The 19,632-nt window shown below is 28.8% G+C and overlaps 1 protein-coding gene across 1 annotated transcript; it reads right to left on the reverse strand.

The window, feature by feature from the left end:
* Positions 1-1,523: 1,523 nt before the first annotated feature.
* LOC103314730 (uncharacterized protein) lies at positions 1,524-2,891 on the reverse strand. The gene is made up of 4 exons (XM_008201453.3): positions 2,712-2,891; positions 2,054-2,225; positions 1,736-1,996; positions 1,524-1,681 (listed from the first exon to the last, which is right to left on the reverse strand). Exons 2-4 carry the CDS (start codon positions 2,219-2,221, stop codon positions 1,598-1,600), a joined length of 513 nt encoding a protein of 170 aa, XP_008199675.1. The 5' UTR covers positions 2,222-2,225; positions 2,712-2,891; the 3' UTR covers positions 1,524-1,597.
* Positions 2,892-19,632: the final 16,741 nt, after the last annotated feature.

Genomic DNA, 19,632 nt, shown 5'->3' on the forward strand with positions numbered 1-19,632 from the left:
TACATAAAATTTTACTAATTTTGTAAATTCGTCAAGTCCAGCGATGGATCGCAAGGAGCAATCGGGTTGGTGATCGAACTTCACGAATCCATTCATCCAGGACGCCAAAAAGTGACACCTCAAGAAGACGATGCAATTATTCAGGCAGTAAATGGAAATCCATTTACCACGTCGGTTAAAATTCGGAAAACGCTACCTGCTAGTAGGGTAGAAAAGGACAGCTACTGTAAAAGGCATATAATACACTGCTTGCGTTAAAATTTCAAAAGTTAATTAGAGATAACTTTTAAACTATTTGACAAATATTAAATTAATAATTTTTAATGAATTTCCGAAAACAAACTGTTGTAATCTGTTCAGCCTGTTCCGTCTAAACACCACATAAGAAGTAATGAAAGTTCTAATAAAGATATTTATTTGAAGCGTTGAGTTCTGCTCAACGAAAATTTGTTGAAGATGGTGCCACTTCCGATTATACCGGAAGTCGCTATCAACTTTATTATTTTAAATGGAAAGCTATGTTTTTAAGTACGTTTTTGAATTAGTTGAGTTATTTTAATGGAGTTTTTATCAGCTTTCCCTATATCTAAGTTTAATCGTTCTCGAGATATTTAAGATTTTTTGAAAATTTTTGGATTTGCACCTGTCACATAAAAAATCTGTAACTTTCTTAGTTTTACAGATTTCGAAATCATATTTGGAGAAATAAAAAAGAAACTCTATATTTGTTCTCCAGTGTGTTCAAAATTGGAATAGGTAGAAGTTAATCAACCCAAAAATTTTAAGATTAAGTTTGAACAACTTTATTAAGTACCCATAACTTAATTTTTTCAAATGGGATGTTCCAATTTTTATTTTACTTGGTGGGAGAGAATGTATTAGGATTCACTACACGTATCTGTGATAATTTTCAGAATATGTTGGTTTTTCTGACATTGTTGAAAATTTCTTATTAACCACAAATATTTTTGCATAGTTTGCCATAAAAACATTTCAAAATTGTGTTGTCCGTCCTGTAAATTCATTGAATTTTGGTTTAAAAGTTTTGATTTCTCACATTTTTTTTTGTTTCCGAGAGTAATATATTTGAGAAAGAACCTAGCAAAAAAATACTTGAGACTTGAACAATATTAAACATAAGTATAGGAATTGTTAATACAAATCGGTGCAGAATTAAATTCTTTACCATTTAGGTATATTAGTGAAATAAAAATTAAAGAATTTCACTTGAAAAAATTGAGTTATTGGTGCTTAAAATTCTGCAAATTATATTTTAAATTTTGGTGTTCCATATCTTTTTTTAGAAATTTAATAACACAAAAGGAAAGTTGTAAGCTTTCTCTTTTATAAACAAAAAAAATTAATGTCAGAGTTATTGATTTTTTAATTGAAAGATGCAAATCCAAATAAATACCGACTGATCCAGAAAAAACATCCGATTTAAAGGTATTTTTGTTCGTAATTTTCAACACTGCAACCGGATTTTTTATAGTCACTTGGTAATGTGAAATAAAATTGGCACACTATTTTTAGTATTTTATTGTAAAAATTACAAAAATATGACTAACACTTAACAACTTTCTGATTATTACAAAAATCAAAGTCCTACTAATTTAGCTCCAACCGAATTCAACGAATCCGAAATTTTTCGACTTATTTGTTTAACAGTTTCGGTAGGTATCTGAAATGAAAATAAAATTGTACCAACGATGATCCCAATTTTAGACAAGCCTACCTCAATTGCAGCATTGATAAGATTTGAAATTCCCTCTACTCCGCCAACAATAGCTACTCCAACCTTTCTAAATTTCTCCCCATCATTACCATACTTTTCATGCTCTTGTATTGTGTCAACAATAGGTTTAGGGTTGTAAAAACTTGCCACAAACTGCTGTAACTGGCCATATGCTGAATCCTTTTTACTGAACGGATCTTCGTATTCTAGAACTGCATGTTTTCGGCCTGAGTCTGGAAACGGAGGTGTAAGGGTAACAGTCTGGAAACATTTAAAAAATTAGTGTTACCAAAAATACGAAAAGATATTTATTATTACTTTGGTTTTGATAACTTGCGCGATTTTTTTATTGGTGACGTCTGCAAGGTTGTTGAATGGCGCAACAACAATATGAGAATCTGGCAAAAGTCCTGTGTGAACAGCAGGCATTGAATTCACAGATGAGTATAGAAGCGTTGAAGCGATTAAAATTAAAACACGAGCCATTTTGCTGAAATTTCAAAGATGGTTAAAATTATGCGAGGTGCTAAACTTTTTTGCATAATTATCGTTACGCAAATAAAACTTTCTCTAAGGTTAAAGAAGCACTCTTTCGTAATTTTTGATTAATTGATTCTTTATTTACTTTGTTTACATGCTGGTATATGATCTAGTTTTGGAAAGAGCGGATCGAGGGCAAGTGCTAATAATGCAACTAATTTAACTTGATTTCTTGCTTAATTTATTTCTCAAATACTACTTAATGCTAGTCACTACTAAGAATTTACTGCACACAGAATCGTATGCGTTTTTTGTATTTATTTTGAAAGAAGTAAAATGTCTTAAAATGTAAACAATAACATTCCAGCAATTAAAAAGAAACTTTTTATTTCCGCAATAAGTAATTAATAATTATACACAGAAATTATTTTTAATGAAAATTATGTAAGATTGGAGAGCACTAAATTACAAATAAATGCAATAAAAGGCTACTTACCGATTATATTTTTTTCAATAATTAATCTTACAAGTGCAAAGTTTATTCAGAACGCACACGCTACAATTTTAGCGCCACTTTTTTGTTCTATTGCTGTTTCAACGTCTTACTGAAGACATGCGATTACATTCATATGGTTTTGAAGAAACACGTAAGCAGGAGGTTTGGTATTAACTAATAAACTGGCGTGAGGTGTGTAACTATTACTTTCACTTCCAGTTGTTCATTCAAAGTGTTATTCCGTTTTATACCTACGTGCTGTTATTTCATACTTTCTTTTCTGAAATAACTTTGGGAATTCGTGATTAGGATATAGAAGAATGATTTTCCAATAAAAATAAAATTAGGTTGAGTGAAACAACGATTGGGATCTTTAATTATTATTATTGTTCGTGGTGAAAAGATGTCCGTTAATAGGAATTGAGCAAAGTTAATGTCAATAAATAGTAATATAATAATAATAATAATAAATTAAAATTAAATATAAAGCATTGACAAAAGGGGGAAAACATAGGCAAAAATAAAGTTTTTATTTAAACAAATCTACAAATTTTTTTTGGTTGTTTTTAGAAGCTGTATTTGTACAATAACTTTTACAATATGAAATGTAATTTTAGCCTTTTTTGACTTGCTTTGAAAAGCAAATTTTATGAACAACTGTGCAGATCTTGTCAATTTTCGTATGCTTCACGAACATTGTTTACTGTGGTATTGTGCGCAAATTTCTCTTTATTACAATCATCTAATCGTGTTTTTCCAAAAAAAATTGCATAGAGTAAACATTTTTTACTCTCATGAGGTCGTAAACTATGGGACGTAGATGGGGTGAAAAAAGTACAATTCAGAGAAATTCGTTTGCAAGTAATGTTCTCTTGATAAATCAGTCATCCGCTCTACAGAGAAGCCGTACCATATGCACATAGGGTGTTTTACTCCATCCGAAGAGGAGCTGTGTTCAAGCAAGCGCGTAAACGCAATATTTTAAATTGGATTAAAAAAAGGTAATAAACATAATGCTTACTTTACTTGACAGGTCAGTTTGTACCTCAATTTGAAATCGAGTTTAAACGATAAAGCTATAGTGGCGGTCAGCTCGATTTGCGTGTGCGTCATCAATTTCATTTTTTCATTACCAACACAAAGCTGTAAAAAAATTATCAAAAACAATGCAAATTTAAACAACTAAGGGGTATCTAAGGGTGGTATCCTTGAACATTAATTTACATGTGCACTTCGACAACACCGTCAAGTGTCACGAATTTGTCAAACTGACATTGACAGTAAATTATAGACGTCGTCGCATGGTTGTCGAAAGTGTTATCGGTGTTAATCGCAAGTATTTTCCGTTCGTTTATTGTGTTTTGTGATTTGTGTTTCGTTAGGTTTTTGATTCTGCGTTTATTAGTTCTTGTTTTGTGAATCTGTATTTTTTGTAACAACTCATAATTTAAACACTTCGTAACCTCAAAAAATATTTGATAGTTTGTCACCGCTATGACCCTCTATGTAAACGTAGTGACAGAAATGTCAGATGACGCACACGCAAACGGAGCTGAGCGCTACCATAATATATCAAAGTTAAGTGTTTAATTTAAAACTCTTGTTATCAAGAACGCTTTGGAAAAGAGGATGACAGATTTAGATTCCTTGTAAATAGTGCCTGAAGAACGTTCTATTTGAAAACGTTTAGTACTTTTGGTTTCCGCTTAAAAAAATAATTACAAATTTATAAATTTTCGCTTTTTTTCCATTAATTCAAAAACTAAAAATGACATGAAATTTTCTTGCAGATTCAGCATAAAAATGCGCAACTGTGCCTTAATTTAACCGACCTCGTATCTCTAGTAATAATTGAGATTGAGATTGAGATAATTGAGAAACCCTGTACACATAAATTTGAAAAATCATAGTTCCATTTATCTATGGTCATTTAAAAACAAAATAAGAAAAATTTATATTTTTATTCATTTAATTTTTTTAATAAAATATGGTACATAATTTGTTTATGGGTTTTGTACAGTGTGTTACAAGTTTCAGTACCACTTAAAACACAAATACTTCTAACTACCAAAATGAAGAAATAGTAGATTGAGTGTAAATCGGACGCTTTATTGCCGAGTGGATTTTTAAACGTTGAGTGATAACGAGGTGAAGTAAATGAACCGATTTACACAAAACGAGGTAAATACAACATTTTATTCATGGAATTAGACTCAACAAGGATTAAACTTGCTTTAAATTTATTAAAAATAATTTGACGTTTCGTATTGAGAAATGCCAAACAGTTGACAGTGTTGAAGAATAAAACATATTTCAAATGATGGAGTTTCTAACACGCTTCAATTTTGTGCTTTTTAAAGTATCCCAAATTTTCATGGTATGAGCGTGAAATGCAAAAAACTACATTAATTTTTTTTTGTTAGCATATTATTGCAATCGTTTTCTTATAATAAAATTCTTCATATTTTTTACGTAAGAATTTCGATTTCCGATAGTGCAATAAATATAAAAAACCGAAGGCGTTTTGCGCAATTGAAATTTTAATTTGATGAACATCAGAAAATTGTTTTATCTTAGTTACCTATTAGCTGATTAAAAAAGCCAACGTCGCATTTTCTCTCAAAACTAGCTAATATAAATTACTCATCAACTTATTATAATATTACAGTATAGTATATTATAATATAGTATAATATAATTTATACTTTCAATATAATAATAAAAGATCTAATCATTAATAACTTTTTTACAATTTTATTAATTTTTGAATAATATTCTTTTGATCAAAAAGTCAAAATGGCGTTAATCTATGGTGAATGCAGCAGGAATTCGAGACGAGCCGCACAACATTATGCGGAACTAGTAGTTATTTTGTAACCAACAGGAACATCCAAGTCGAAGATTATTTTGAAAACTTGTTGCAAATCTTAAAGTAAACGGAAATATTGGTCAGAAATAAGGTAAACGTCGCATTTTACCAAATTATAGAATGTGTTCAAAAATGATTGTTCATTCAACGTTTTAGTTATTAATGATTAGATCTTTTATTGAAACTATAAACTACATTAGCTGTTATAATTTATTTTTAATTTATTATAATTTATAACAGAAAATGCGACGTAGGTGTTTTTATAGTTTTGAAACAGCTGTTACAGGAGTTGAAATTTTAGAGCGCCAAATTTAGTATTGGCGACACTGACTTTGCTAAACATAACCAGGCATCCCGAACTGATATAGCCAAATCGAGCCCTCACTGAATTAGGTTTTACTGATGATGCGGATAGATGGCCTTAGTGTTTTACGGGAAAAAGAAATCTTATTGGCGGATTTAAAATTTCAGATTATTGAAGAAAAACGTGGTGCCGATGCGCGGCTGACAAGTAAAAATTTCACAAACGTCAGCAAAATTTGAGTTTTATGAAATTATTGGTTTGTGAAATAAATAAATACGACACAGCAATAAAATACACCTACCTTCATATCGCTTCCACGTTGGCTACCGTTTGTAGCATTAAAAAATAATAAAAATGAAACCAAAAAAAATAATAATAAAAATGAAACCAAAAAAAATGTTTATTTGCATTAAATTTTGAGCAAGCCACTTTCATTCATTGAAATTAAAGGCAAAATTTCGTGGCAATAAATTATTTGAGTGGTTTATTTTATTTATAGTTACTGTATTTAAAATGTGTCACTCAAAATATCACTTTTCAATACCGCATTTAAAGATTTTAATTGCAATTAAGTTTTATGAAATTATTGGTTTGTGAAATAAATAAATACGACACAGCAATAAAATACACCTACCTTCATATCGCTTCCACGTTGGCTACCGTTTGTAGCATTAAAAAAAATAATAATAATAAAAATGAAATAAAAAAAATGTTTATTTGCATTAAATTTTGAGCAAGCCACTTTCATTCATTGAAATTAAAGGCAAAATTACGTGGCAATAAATTATTTTAGTGTTTTATTTTATTTATAGTTACTGTATTTAAAATGTGTCACTCAAAATATCACTTTTCAATACCGCATTTAAAGATTTTAATTCCAATTAAGTTTTATGAAATTATTGGTTTGTGAAATAAATAAATACGACACAGCAATAAAATACACCTACCTTCATATCGCTTCCACGTTGGCTACCGTTTGTAGCATTAAAAAAATAATAAAAATGAAACCAAAAAAAATAATAATAAAAATGAAACCAAAAAAAATGTTTATTTGCATTAAATTTTGAGCAAGCCACTTTCATTCATTGAAATTAAAGGCAAAATTTCGTGGCAATAAATTATTTGAGTGGTTTATTTTATTTATAGTTACTGTATTTAAAATGTGTCACTCAAAATATCACTTTTCAATACCGCATTTAAAGATTTTAATTGCAATTAAGTTTTATGAAATTATTGGTTTGTGAAATAAATAAATACGACACAGCAATAAAATACACCTACCTTCATATCGCTTCCACGTTGGCTACCGTTTGTAGCATTAAAAAAAATAATAATAATAAAAATGAAATAAAAAAAATGTTTATTTGCATTAAATTTTGAGCAAGCCACTTTCATTCATTGAAATTAAAGGCAAAATTACGTGGCAATAAATTATTTTAGTGTTTTATTTTATTTATAGTTACTGTATTTAAAATGTGTCACTCAAAATATCACTTTTCAATACCGCATTTAAAGATTTTAATTGCAATTAAGTTTTATGAAATTATTGGTTTTTTGAAATAAATAAATACGACACAGCAATAAAATACACCTACTTTCATATCGCTTCCACGTTGGCTACCATTTGTAGCATTAAAAAAAATAATAATAAAAATGAAACCAAAAAAATAATAATAATAAAAATGAAACCAAAAAAAATGTTTATTTGCATTAAATTTTGAGCAAGCCACTTTCATTCATTGAAATTAAAGACAAAATTTCGTGGCAATAAATTATTTGAGTGGTTTATTTTATTTATAGTTACTGTATTTAAAATGTGTCACTCAAAATATCACTTTTCAATACCGCATTTAAAGATTTTAATTGCAATTAAGTTTTATGAAATTATTGGTTTGTGAAATAAATAAATACGACACAGCAATAAAATACACCTACCTTCATATCGCTTCCACGTTGGCTACCGTTTGTAGCATTAAAAAAAATAATAATAAAAATGAAACCAAAAAAAAAAATAATAAAAATAAAACCAAAAAAAATGTTTATTTGCATTAAATTTTGAGCAAGCCACTTTCATTCATTGAAATTAAAGGCAAAATTTCGTGGCAATAAATTATTTGAGTGGTTTATTTTATTTACAGTTACTGTATTTAAAATGTGTCACTCAAAATATCACTTTTCAATACCGCATTTAAAGATTTTAATTGCAATTAAGTTTTATGAAATTATTGGTTTGTGAAATAAATAAATACGACACAGCAATAAAATACACCTACCTTCATATCGCTTCCACGTTGGCTACCGTTTGTAGCATTAAAAAAAATTAAAAACAACACCAATAAAAAATCTTTATTTGCATGAAAGTTACAACAAGCAACGTTTGTCAATATTAAACAAAATAAAAAATACACAATACGTTTCAATTTGTGGCAATTAAAATTCAAATCAAATTCAATACCTCAGTAAATAAATGCACTTACCTTCATATCGCTTCCACGTTGGCTACCGTTTGTAGCATTAAAAAAAATAATAATAATATAAATGAAATAAAAAAAAATGTTTATTTGCATTAAATTTTGAGCAAGCCACTTTCATTCATTGAAATTAAAGGCAAAATTACGTGGCAATAAATTATTTTAGTGTTTTATTTTATTTATAGTTACTGTATTTAAAATGTATCACTCAAAATATCACTTTTCAATACCGCATTTAAAGATTTTAATTGCAATTAAGTTTTATGAAATTATTGTTTTTTTGAAATAAATAAATACGACACAGCAATAAAATACACCTACCTTCATATCGCTTCCACGTTGGCTACCGTTTGTAGCATTAAAAAAAATAATAAAAATGAAACCAAAAAAAAAAAATAATAAAAATGAAACCAAAAAAATGTTTATTTGCATTAAATTTTGAACAAGCCACTTTCATTCATTGAAATTAAAGGCAAAATTTCGTGGCAATAAATTATTTGAGTGGTTTATTTTATTTATAGTTACTGTATTTAAAATGTGTCACTCAAAATATCACTTTTCAATTCCGCATTTAAAGATTTTAATTGCAATTAAGTTTTATGAAATTATTGGTTTGTGAAATAAATAAATACGACACAGCAATAAAATACACCTACCTTCATATCGCTTCCACGTTGGCTACCGTTTGTAGCATTAAAAAAAATAATAATAATAATAAAAATGAAACCAAAAAAAAAATGTTTGCATTAAATTTAGAGCAAGTGACTTTCATCGATTGAAATTAAAGTCAAAATCAAAACGCGACGATAAATTGTTTGAGTGTTTTATTTATAGTTACTGAATTTAAAACGTGTCACTCAAACTATGACTTTTCAACACCGTAATAAAGCCGGTGTACACAACATTTTATTTGCAAATAAATTTTAACGAATTATTGGTTTGTGAAATAAATAAACAAACACGACACAAAAATAAAATACACCTACCTTCAGCGCTTCCACGTTGGCTACCGTTTGTAGCATTAAAAATAATAATAATAATAATAAAAATGAAACCAAAAAAAAATGTTTGCATTAAATTTAGAGCAAGTGACTTTCATCGATTGAAATTAAAGACAAAATCAAAACGCGACGATAAATTGTTTGAGTGTTTTCTTTATAGTTACTGAATTTAAAACGTGTCACTCAAACTATGACTTTTCAACACCGTAATAAAGCCGGTGTACACAACATTTTATTTGCAAATAAATTTTAACGAATTATTGGTTTGTGAAATAAATAAACAAACACGACACAAAAATAAAATGCACCTACCTTCAGCGCTTCCACGTTGGCTACCGTTTGTAGCATTAAAAAAATAATAATAATAATAAAAATGAAACCAAAAAAAAAAATGTTTGCATTAAATTTAGAGCAAGTGACTTTCATCGATTGAAATTAAAGTCAAAATCAAAACGCGACGATAAATTGTTTGAGTGTTTTATTTATAGTTACTGAATTTAAAACGTGTCACTCAAACTATGACTTTTCAACACCGTAATAAAGCCGGTGTACACAACATTTTATTTGCAAATAAATTTTAACGAATTATTGGTTTGTGAAATAAATAAACAAACACGACACAAAAATAAAATACACCTACCTTCAGCGCTTCCACGTTGGCTTCCGTTTGTAGCATTAAAAATAATAATAATAATAATAAAAATGAAACCAAAAAAAAATGTTTGCATTAAATTTAGAGCAAGTGACTTTCATCGATTGAAATTAAAGACAAAATCAAAACGCGACGATAAATTGTTTGAGTGTTTTCTTTATAGTTACTGAATTTAAAACGTGTCACTCAAACTATGACTTTTCAACACCGTAATAAAGCCGGTGTACACAACATTTTATTTGCAAATAAATTTTAATGAATTATTGGTTTGTGAAATAAATAAACAAACACGACACAAAAATAAAATGCACCTACCTTCAGCGCTTCCACGTTGGCTACCGTTTGTAGCATTAAAAAAAATAATAATAATAATAAAAATGAAACCAAAAAAAATATGTTTGCATTAAATTTAGAGCAAGTGACTTTCATCGATTGAAATTAAAGGCAAAATCAAAACGCGACGATAAATTGTTTGAGTGTTTTCTTTATAGTTACTGAATTTAAAACGTGTCACTCAAACTATGACTTTTCAACACCGTAATAAAGCCGGTGTACACAACATTTTATTTGCAAATAAATTTTAACGAATTATTGGTTTGTGAAATAAATAAACAAACACGACACAAAAATAAAATACACCTACCTTCAGCGCTTCCACGTTGGCTACCGTTTGTAGCATTAAAAATAATAATAATAATAATAAAAATGAAACCAAAAAAAAATGTTTGCATTAAATTTAGAGCAAGTGACTTTCATCGATTGAAATTAAAGACAAAATCAAAACGCGACGATAAATTGTTTGAGTGTTTTCTTTATAGTTACTGAATTTAAAACGTGTCACTCAAACTATGACTTTTCAACACCGTAATAAAGCCGGTGTACACAACATTTTATTTGCAAATAAATTTTAATGAATTATTGGTTTGTGAAATAAATAAACAAACACGACACAAAAATAAAATGCACCTACCTTCAGCGCTTCCACGTTGGCTACCGTTTGTAGCATTAAAAAAAATAATAATAATAATAAAAATGAAACCAAAAAAAATGTTTGCATTAAATTTAGAGCAAGTGACTTTCATCGATTGAAATTAAAGACAAAATCAAAACGCGACGATAAATTGTTTGAGTGTTTTCTTTATAGTTACTGAATTTAAAACGTGTCACTCAAACTATGACTTTTCAACACCGTAATAAAGCCGGTGTACACAACATTTTATTTGCAATTAAATTTTAACGAATTATTGGTTTGTGAAATAAATAAACAAACACGACACAAAAATAAAATACACCTACCTTCAGCGCTTCCACGTTGGCTACCGTTTGTAGCATTAAAAAAGTAATAATAAAAATGAAACCAAAAAAAAATGTTTGCATTAAATTTAGAGCAAGTGACTTTCATCAATTGAAATTAAAGTCAAAATCAAAACGCGACGATAAATTGTTTGAGTGTTTTATTTATAGTTACTGAATTTAAAACGTGTCACTCAAACTATGACTTTTCAACACCGTAATAAAGCCGGTGTACACAACATTTTATTTGCAAATAAATTTTAACGAATTATTGGTTTGTGAAATAAATAAACAAACACGACACAAAAATAAAATACACCTACCTTCAGCGCTTCCACGTTGGCTACCGTTTGTAGCATTAAAAATAATAATAATAATAATAAAAATGAAACCAAAAAAAAATGTTTGCATTAAATTTAGAGCAAGTGACTTTCATCGATTGAAATTAAAGACAAAATCAAAACGCGACGATAAATTGTTTGAGTGTTTTCTTTATAGTTACTGAATTTAAAACGTGTCACTCAAACTATGACTTTTCAACACCGTAATAAAGCCGGTGTACACAACATTTTATTTGCAAATAAGTTTTAACGAATTATTGGTTTGTGAAATAAATAAACAAACACGACACAAAAATAAAATACACCTACCTTCAGCGCTTCCACGTTGGCTACCGTTTGTAGCATTAAAAATAATAATAATAATAATAAAAATGAAACCAAAAAAAAATGTTTGCATTAAATTTAGAGCAAGTGACTTTCATCGATTGAAATTAAAGACAAAATCAAAACGCGACGATAAATTGTTTGAGTGTTTTCTTTATAGTTACTGAATTTAAAACGTGTCACTCAAACTATGACTTTTCAACACCGTAATAAAGCCGGTGTACACAACATTTTATTTGCAATTAAATTTTAACGAATTATTGGTTTGTGAAAATAAATAAACACGACACAAAAATAAAATGCACCTACCTTCAGCGCTTCCACGTTGGCTACCGTTTGTAGCATTAAAAAAATAATAATAATAATAAAAATGAAACAAAAAAAAAAAAATGTTTGCATTAAATTTAGAGCAAGTGACTTTCATCGATTGAAATTAAAGACAAAATCAAAACGCGACGATAAATTGTTTGAGTGTTTTCTTTATAGTTACCGAATTTAAAACGTGTCACTCAAACTATGACTTTTCAACACCGTAATAAAGCCGGTGTACACAACATTTTATTTGCAATTAAATTTTAACGAATTATTGGTTTGTGAAATAAATAAACAAACACGACACAAAACTAAAATGAACCTACCTTCAGCGCTTCCACGTTGGCTACCGTTTGTAGCATTAAAAAAATAATAATAATAATAAAAATGAAACCAAAAAAAAAAAATGTTTGCATTAAATTTAGAGTAAGTGACTTTCATCGATTGAAATTAAAGACAAAATCAAAACGCGACGATAAATTGTTTGAGTGTTTTCTTTATAGTTACCGAATTTAAAACGTGTCACTCAAACTATGACTTTTCAACACCGTAATAAAGCCGGTGTACACAACATTTTATTTGCAATTAAATTTTAACGAATTATTGGTTTGTGAAAATAAATAAACACGACACAAAAATAAAATGCACCTACCTTCAGCGCTTCCACGTTGGCTACCGTTTGTAGCATTAAAAAAATTAAAAACAACACCAATAAAAAAATCTTTATTTGCATGAAAATTACAACAAGCGACACAATTTTACGGCTGTAAAAAACAATCAGCAATATTATTATACAGACTGATCCAGAAATACTGAGTCTGTTGGAACACATTTGAAAGTATTTGTGCTCGTAATTTGCAACACTGTAACCGAATTCGATTTCTCTTGACAATTATTTGACGTACAACCCCACAAAAATGTTAAATTGTTGTTAACTGGAAGAGTACTCCATTAGTATCCTTAAAAATTTAAGTCCAGTGTTGCCAACAGACTCAGTATTTCTGGATCAGTCTGTATTTAAGGATTGCTCTAATTGGTCAAATTAGGTAATAACTAATTTGTCCAGCAAGAACCACGTGGAGGTTTAGAGCATTCTTGCCAGGAAAAAAGGAAATAAGGACGAGGTAAACAATGATTATTAGAAAATGAAGGGAATAAAGGAATTATTGGTTTGTGTAATGAAAAAATACAACACAAATATCAATCTTTTTTGCATGAAAGTTACTGTAATCAATATTATACAAAATAAAGAATACACAATACGTTTCAATATATGGCACTCAAATTATTAAATTCAATACCTCACAAGATAAAGAGTAAAAAAATGCACCTACCTTCATTTGGCTTCTGCGTTGGCTACAGTTTGTAGCAAAACATTAAAAAGAAATGAAAACAACACCATTAAAAATCTTTATTTGCATTAAAGTTAGAGCAAGTGACATTTTATCAATATTAAACAAAATAAAAAACACACAATACGATTCAATATGTGACAATCAAGTTATTAATTTCAACACCTCAATAGATAAATGCACCTACCTTGATATCGCTTCCACGTTGGCTACCGTTTGTAGCATTAAAAAAATAATAATAAAAATGAAACCAAAAAAAATGTTTTCATTAAATTTAGAGCAAGTGACTTTCATCGATTGAAATTAAAGACAAAATCAAAACGCGACGATAAATTGTTTGAGTGTTTTCTTTATAGTTACTGAATTTAAAACGTGTCACTCAAACTATGACTTTTCAACACCGTAATAAAGCCGGTGTACACAACATTTTATTTGCAAATAAATTTTAATGAATTATTGGTTTGTGAAATAAATAAACAAACACGACACAAAAATAAAATGCACCTACCTTCAGCGCTTCCACGTTGGCTACCGTTTGTAGCATTAAAAAAATAATAATAAAAATGAAACCAAAAAAAAATGTTTGCATTAAATTTAGAGCAAGTGACTTTCATTGATTGAAATTAAAGACAAAATCAAAACGCGACGATAAATTGTTTGAGTGTTTTCTTTATAGTTACTGAATTTAAAACGTGTCACTCAAACTATGACTTTTCAACACCGTAATAAAGCCGGTGTACACAACATTTTATTTGCAATTAAATTTTAACGAATTATTGGTTTGTGAAATAAATAAACAAACACGACACAAAAATAAAATGCACCTACCTTCAGCGCTTCCACGTTGGCTACCGTTTGTAGCATTAAAAAAAATAATAATAATAATAAAAATGAAACCAAAAAAAATGTTTTCATTAATTTAGAGCAAGTGACTTTCATCGATTGAAATTAAAGACAAAATCAAAACGCGACGATAAATTGTTTGAGTGTTTTCTTTATAGTTACTGAATTTAAAACGTGTCACTCAAACTATGACTTTTCAACACCGTAATAAAGCCGGTGTACACAACATTTTATTTGCAATTAAATTTTTACGAATTATTGGTTTGTGAAAATAAATAAACACGACACAAAAATAAAATGCACCTACCTTCAGCGCTTCCACGTTGGCTACCGTTTGTAGCATTAAAAAAATTAAAAACAACACCAATAAAAAAATCTTTATTTGCATGAAAATTACAACAAGCGACACAATTTTACGGCTGTAAAAAACAATCAGCAATATTATTATACAGACTGATCCAGAAATACTGAGTCTGTTGGCAACACATTTGAAAGTATTTGTGCTCGTAATTTGCAACACTGTAACCGAATTCGATTTCTCTTGACAATTATTTGACGTACAACCCCACAAAAATGTTAAATTGTTGTTAACTGGAAGAGTACTCCATTAGTATCCTTAAAAATTTAAGTCCAGTGTTGCCAACAGACTCAGTATTTCTGGATCAGTCTGTATTTAAGGATTGCTCTAATTGGTCAAATTAGGTAATAACTAATTTGTCCAGCAAGAACCACGTGGAGGTTTAGAGCATTCTTGCCAGGAAAAAAGGAAATAAGGACGAGGTAAACAATGATTATTAGAAAATGAAGGGAATAAAGGAATTATTGGTTTGTGTAATGAAAAAATACAACACAAATATCAATCTTTTTTGCATGAAAGTTACTGTAATCAATATTATACAAAATAAAGAATACACAATACGTTTCAATATATGGCACTCAAATTATTAAATTCAATACCTCACAAGATAAAGAGTAAAAAAATGCACCTACCTTCATTTGGCTTCTGCGTTGGCTACAGTTTGTAGCAAAACATTAAAAAGAAATGAAAACAACACCATTAAAAATCTTTATTTGCATTAAAGTTAGAGCAAGTGACATTTTATTAATATTAAACAAAATAAAAAACACACAATACGATTCAATATGTGACAATCAAGTTATTAATTTCAACACCTCAATAGATAAATGCACCTACCTTGATATCGCTTCCACGTTGGCTACCGTTTGTAGCATTAAAAAAATAATAATAAAAATGAAACCAAAAAAAATGTTTTCATTAAATTTAGAGCAAGTGACTTTCATCGATTGAAATTAAAGACAAAATCAAAACGCGACGATAAATTGTTTGAGTGTTTTCTTTATAGTTACTGAATTTAAAACGTGTCGCTCAAACTATGACTTTTCAACACCGTATTAGAGCCGGTGTACACAACATTTTATTTGCAATTAAATTTTAACGAATTATTGGTTTGTGAAAATAAATAAACACGACACAAAAATAAAATGCACCTACCTTCAGCGCTTCCACGTTGGCTACCGTTTGTAGCATTAAAAAAAATAATACTAATAATAAAAATGAAACCAAAAAAAAATGTTTGCATTAAATTTAGAGCAAGTGACTTTCATCGATTGAAATTAAAGACAAAATCAAAACGCGACGATAAATTGTTTGAGTGTTTTCTTTATAGTTACTGAATTTAAAACGTGTCACTCAAACTATGACTTTTCAACACCGTAATAAAGCCGGTGTACACAACATTTTATTTGCAAATAAATTTTAACGAATTATTGGTTTGTGAAATAAATAAACAAACACGACACAAAAATAAAATGCACCTACCTTCAGCGCTTCCACGTTGGCTACCGTTTGTAGCATTAAAAAAAATAATAATAATAAAAATGAAACCAAAAAAAATATGTTTGCATTAAATTTAGAGCAAGTGACTTTCATCGATTGAAATTAAAGACAAAATCAAAACGCGACGATAAATTGTTTGAGTGTTTTCTTTATAGTTACTGAATTTAAAACGTGTCACTCAAACTATGACTTTTCAACACCGTAATAAAGCCGGTGTACACAACATTTTATTTGCAAATAAATTTTAACGAATTATTGGTTTGTGAAATAAATAAACAAACACGACACAAAAATAAAATGCACCTACCTTCAGCGCTTCCACGTTGGCTACCGTTTGTAGCATTAAAAAAAATAATAATAATAAAAATGAAACCAAAAAAAAATGTTTTCATTAAATTTAGAGCAAGTGACTTTCATCGATTGAAATTAAAGACAAAATCAAAACGCGACGATAAATTGTTTGAGTGTTTTCTTTATAGTTACTGAATTTAAAACGTGTCACTCAAACTATGACTTTTCAACACCGTAATAAAGCCGGTGTACACAACATTTTATTTGCAAATAAATTTTAACGAATTATTGGTTTGTGAAATAAATAAACAAACACGACACAAAAATAAAATGCACCTACCTTCAGCGCTTCCACGTTGGCTACCGTTTGTAGCATTAAAAAAAATAATAATAATAATAAAAATGAAACCAAAAAAAATATGTTTGCATTAAATTTAGAGCAAGTGACTTTCATCGATTGAAATTAAAGGCAAAATCAAAACGCGACGATAAATTGTTTGAGTGTTTTCTTTATAGTTACTGAATTTAAAACGTGTCACTCAAACTATGACTTTTCAACACCGTAATAAAGCCGGTGTACACAACATTTTATTTGCAAATAAGTTTTAACGAATTATTGGTTTGTGAAATAAATAAACAAACACGACACAAAAATAAAATGCACCTACCTTCAGCGCTTCCACGTTGGCTACCGTTTGTAGCATTAAAAAAAATAATAATAATAATAAAAATGAAACCAAAAAAAATGTTTGCATTAAATTTAGAGCAAGTGACTTTCATCGATTGAAATTAAAGACAAAATCAAAACGCGACGATAAATTGTTTGAGTGTTTTCTTTATAGTTACTGAATTTAAAACGTGTCACTCAAACTATGACTTTTCAACACCGTAATAAAGCCGGTGTACACAACATTTTATTTGCAATTAAATTTTAACGAATTATTGGTTTGTGAAAATAAATAAACACGACACAAAAATAAAATGCACCTACCTTCAGCGCTTCCACGTTGGCTACCGTTTGTAGCATTAAAAAAATAATAATAAAAATGAAACCAAAAAAAAATGTTTGCATTAAATTTAGAGCAAGTGACTTTCATCGATTGAAATTAAAGACAAAATCAAAACGCGACGATAAATTGTTTGAGTGTTTTCTTTATAGTTACTGAATTTAAAACGTGTCACTCAAACTATGACTTTTCAACACCGTAATAAAGCCGGTGTACACAACATTTTATTTGCAATTAAATTTTAACGAATTATTGGTTTGTGAAATAAATAAACAAACACGACACAAAAATAAAATGAACCTACCTTCAGCGCTTCCACGTTGGCTACCGTTTGTAGCATTAAAAAAAATAATAATAATAATAAAAATGAAACCAAAAAAAATGTTTTCATTAATTTAGAGCAAGTGACTTTCATCGATTGAAATTAAAGACAAAATCAAAACGCGACGATAAATTGTTTGAGTGTTTTCTTTATAGTTACTGAATTTAAAACGTGTCACTCAAACTATGACTTTTCAACACCGTAATAAAGCCGGTGTACACAACATTTTATTTGCAATTAAATTTTAACGAATTATTGGTTTGTGAAAATAAATAAACACGACACAAAAATAAAATGCACCTACCTTCAGCGCTTCCACGTTGGCTACCGTTTGTAGCATTAAAAAAATAATAATAAAAATGAAACCAAAAAAAAATGTTTGCATTAAATTTAGAGCAAGTGACTTTCATCGATTGAAATTAAAGACAAAATCAAAACGCGACGATAAATTGTTTGAGTGTTTTCTTTATAGTTACTGAATTTAAAACGTGTCACTCAAACTATGACTTTTCAACACCGTAATAAAGCTGGTGTACACAACATTTTATTTGCAATTAAATTTTAACGAATTATTGGTTTGTGAAATAAATAAACAAACACGACACAAAAATAAAATGCACCTACCTTCAGCGCTTCCACGTTGGCTACCGTTTGTAGCATTAAAAAAAATAATAATAATAATAAAAATGAAACCAAAAAAAAATGTTTGCATTAAATTTAGAGCAAGTGACTTTCATCGATTGAAATTAAAGACAAAATCAAAACGCGACGATAAATTGTTTGAGTGTTTTCTTTATAGTTACTGAATTTAAAACGTGTCGCTCAAACTATGACTTTTCAACACCGTATTAGAGCCGGTGTACACAACATTTTATTTGCAATTAAATTTTAACGAATTATTGGTTTGTGAAAATAAATAAACACGACACAAAAATAAAATGCACCTACCTTCAGCGCTTCCACGTTGGCTACCGTTTGTAGCATTAAAAAAATAATAATAAAAATGAAACCAAAAAAAAAAATGTTTGCATTAAATTTAGAGCAAGTGACTTTCATCGATTGAAATTAAAGACAAAATCAAAACGCGACGATAAATTGTTTGAGTGTTTTCTTTATAGTTACTGAATTTAAAACGTGTCACTCAAACTATGACTTTTCAACACCGTAATAAAGCCGGTGTACACAACATTTTATTTGCAATTAAATTTTAACGAATTATTGGTTTGTGAAATAAATAAACAAACACGACACAAAAATAAAATGCACCTACCTTCAGCGCTTCCACGTTGGCTACCGTTTGTAGCATTAAAAAAAATAATAATAATAATAAAAATGAAACCAAAAAAAAATGTTTGCATTAAATTTAGAGCAAGTGACTTTCATCGATTGAAATTAAAGACAAAATCAAAACGCGACGATAAATTGTTTGAGTGTTTTCTTTATAGTTACTGAATTTAAAACGTGTCGCTCAAACTATGACTTTTCAACACCGTATTAGAGCCGGTGTACACAACATTTTATTTGCAATTAAATTTTAACGAATTATTGGTTTGTGAAAATAAATAAACACGACACAAAAATAAAATGCACCTACCTTCAGCGCTTCCACGTTGGCTACCGTTTGTAGCATTAAAAAAATAATAATAAAAATGAAACCAAAAAAAAAATGTTTGCATTAAAT

This window comes from Tribolium castaneum, chromosome 2 (genome assembly GCF_031307605.1).
Source record: "Tribolium castaneum strain GA2 chromosome 2, icTriCast1.1, whole genome shotgun sequence".
Lineage (NCBI taxonomy): Eukaryota > Metazoa > Arthropoda > Insecta > Coleoptera > Tenebrionidae > Tribolium > Tribolium castaneum.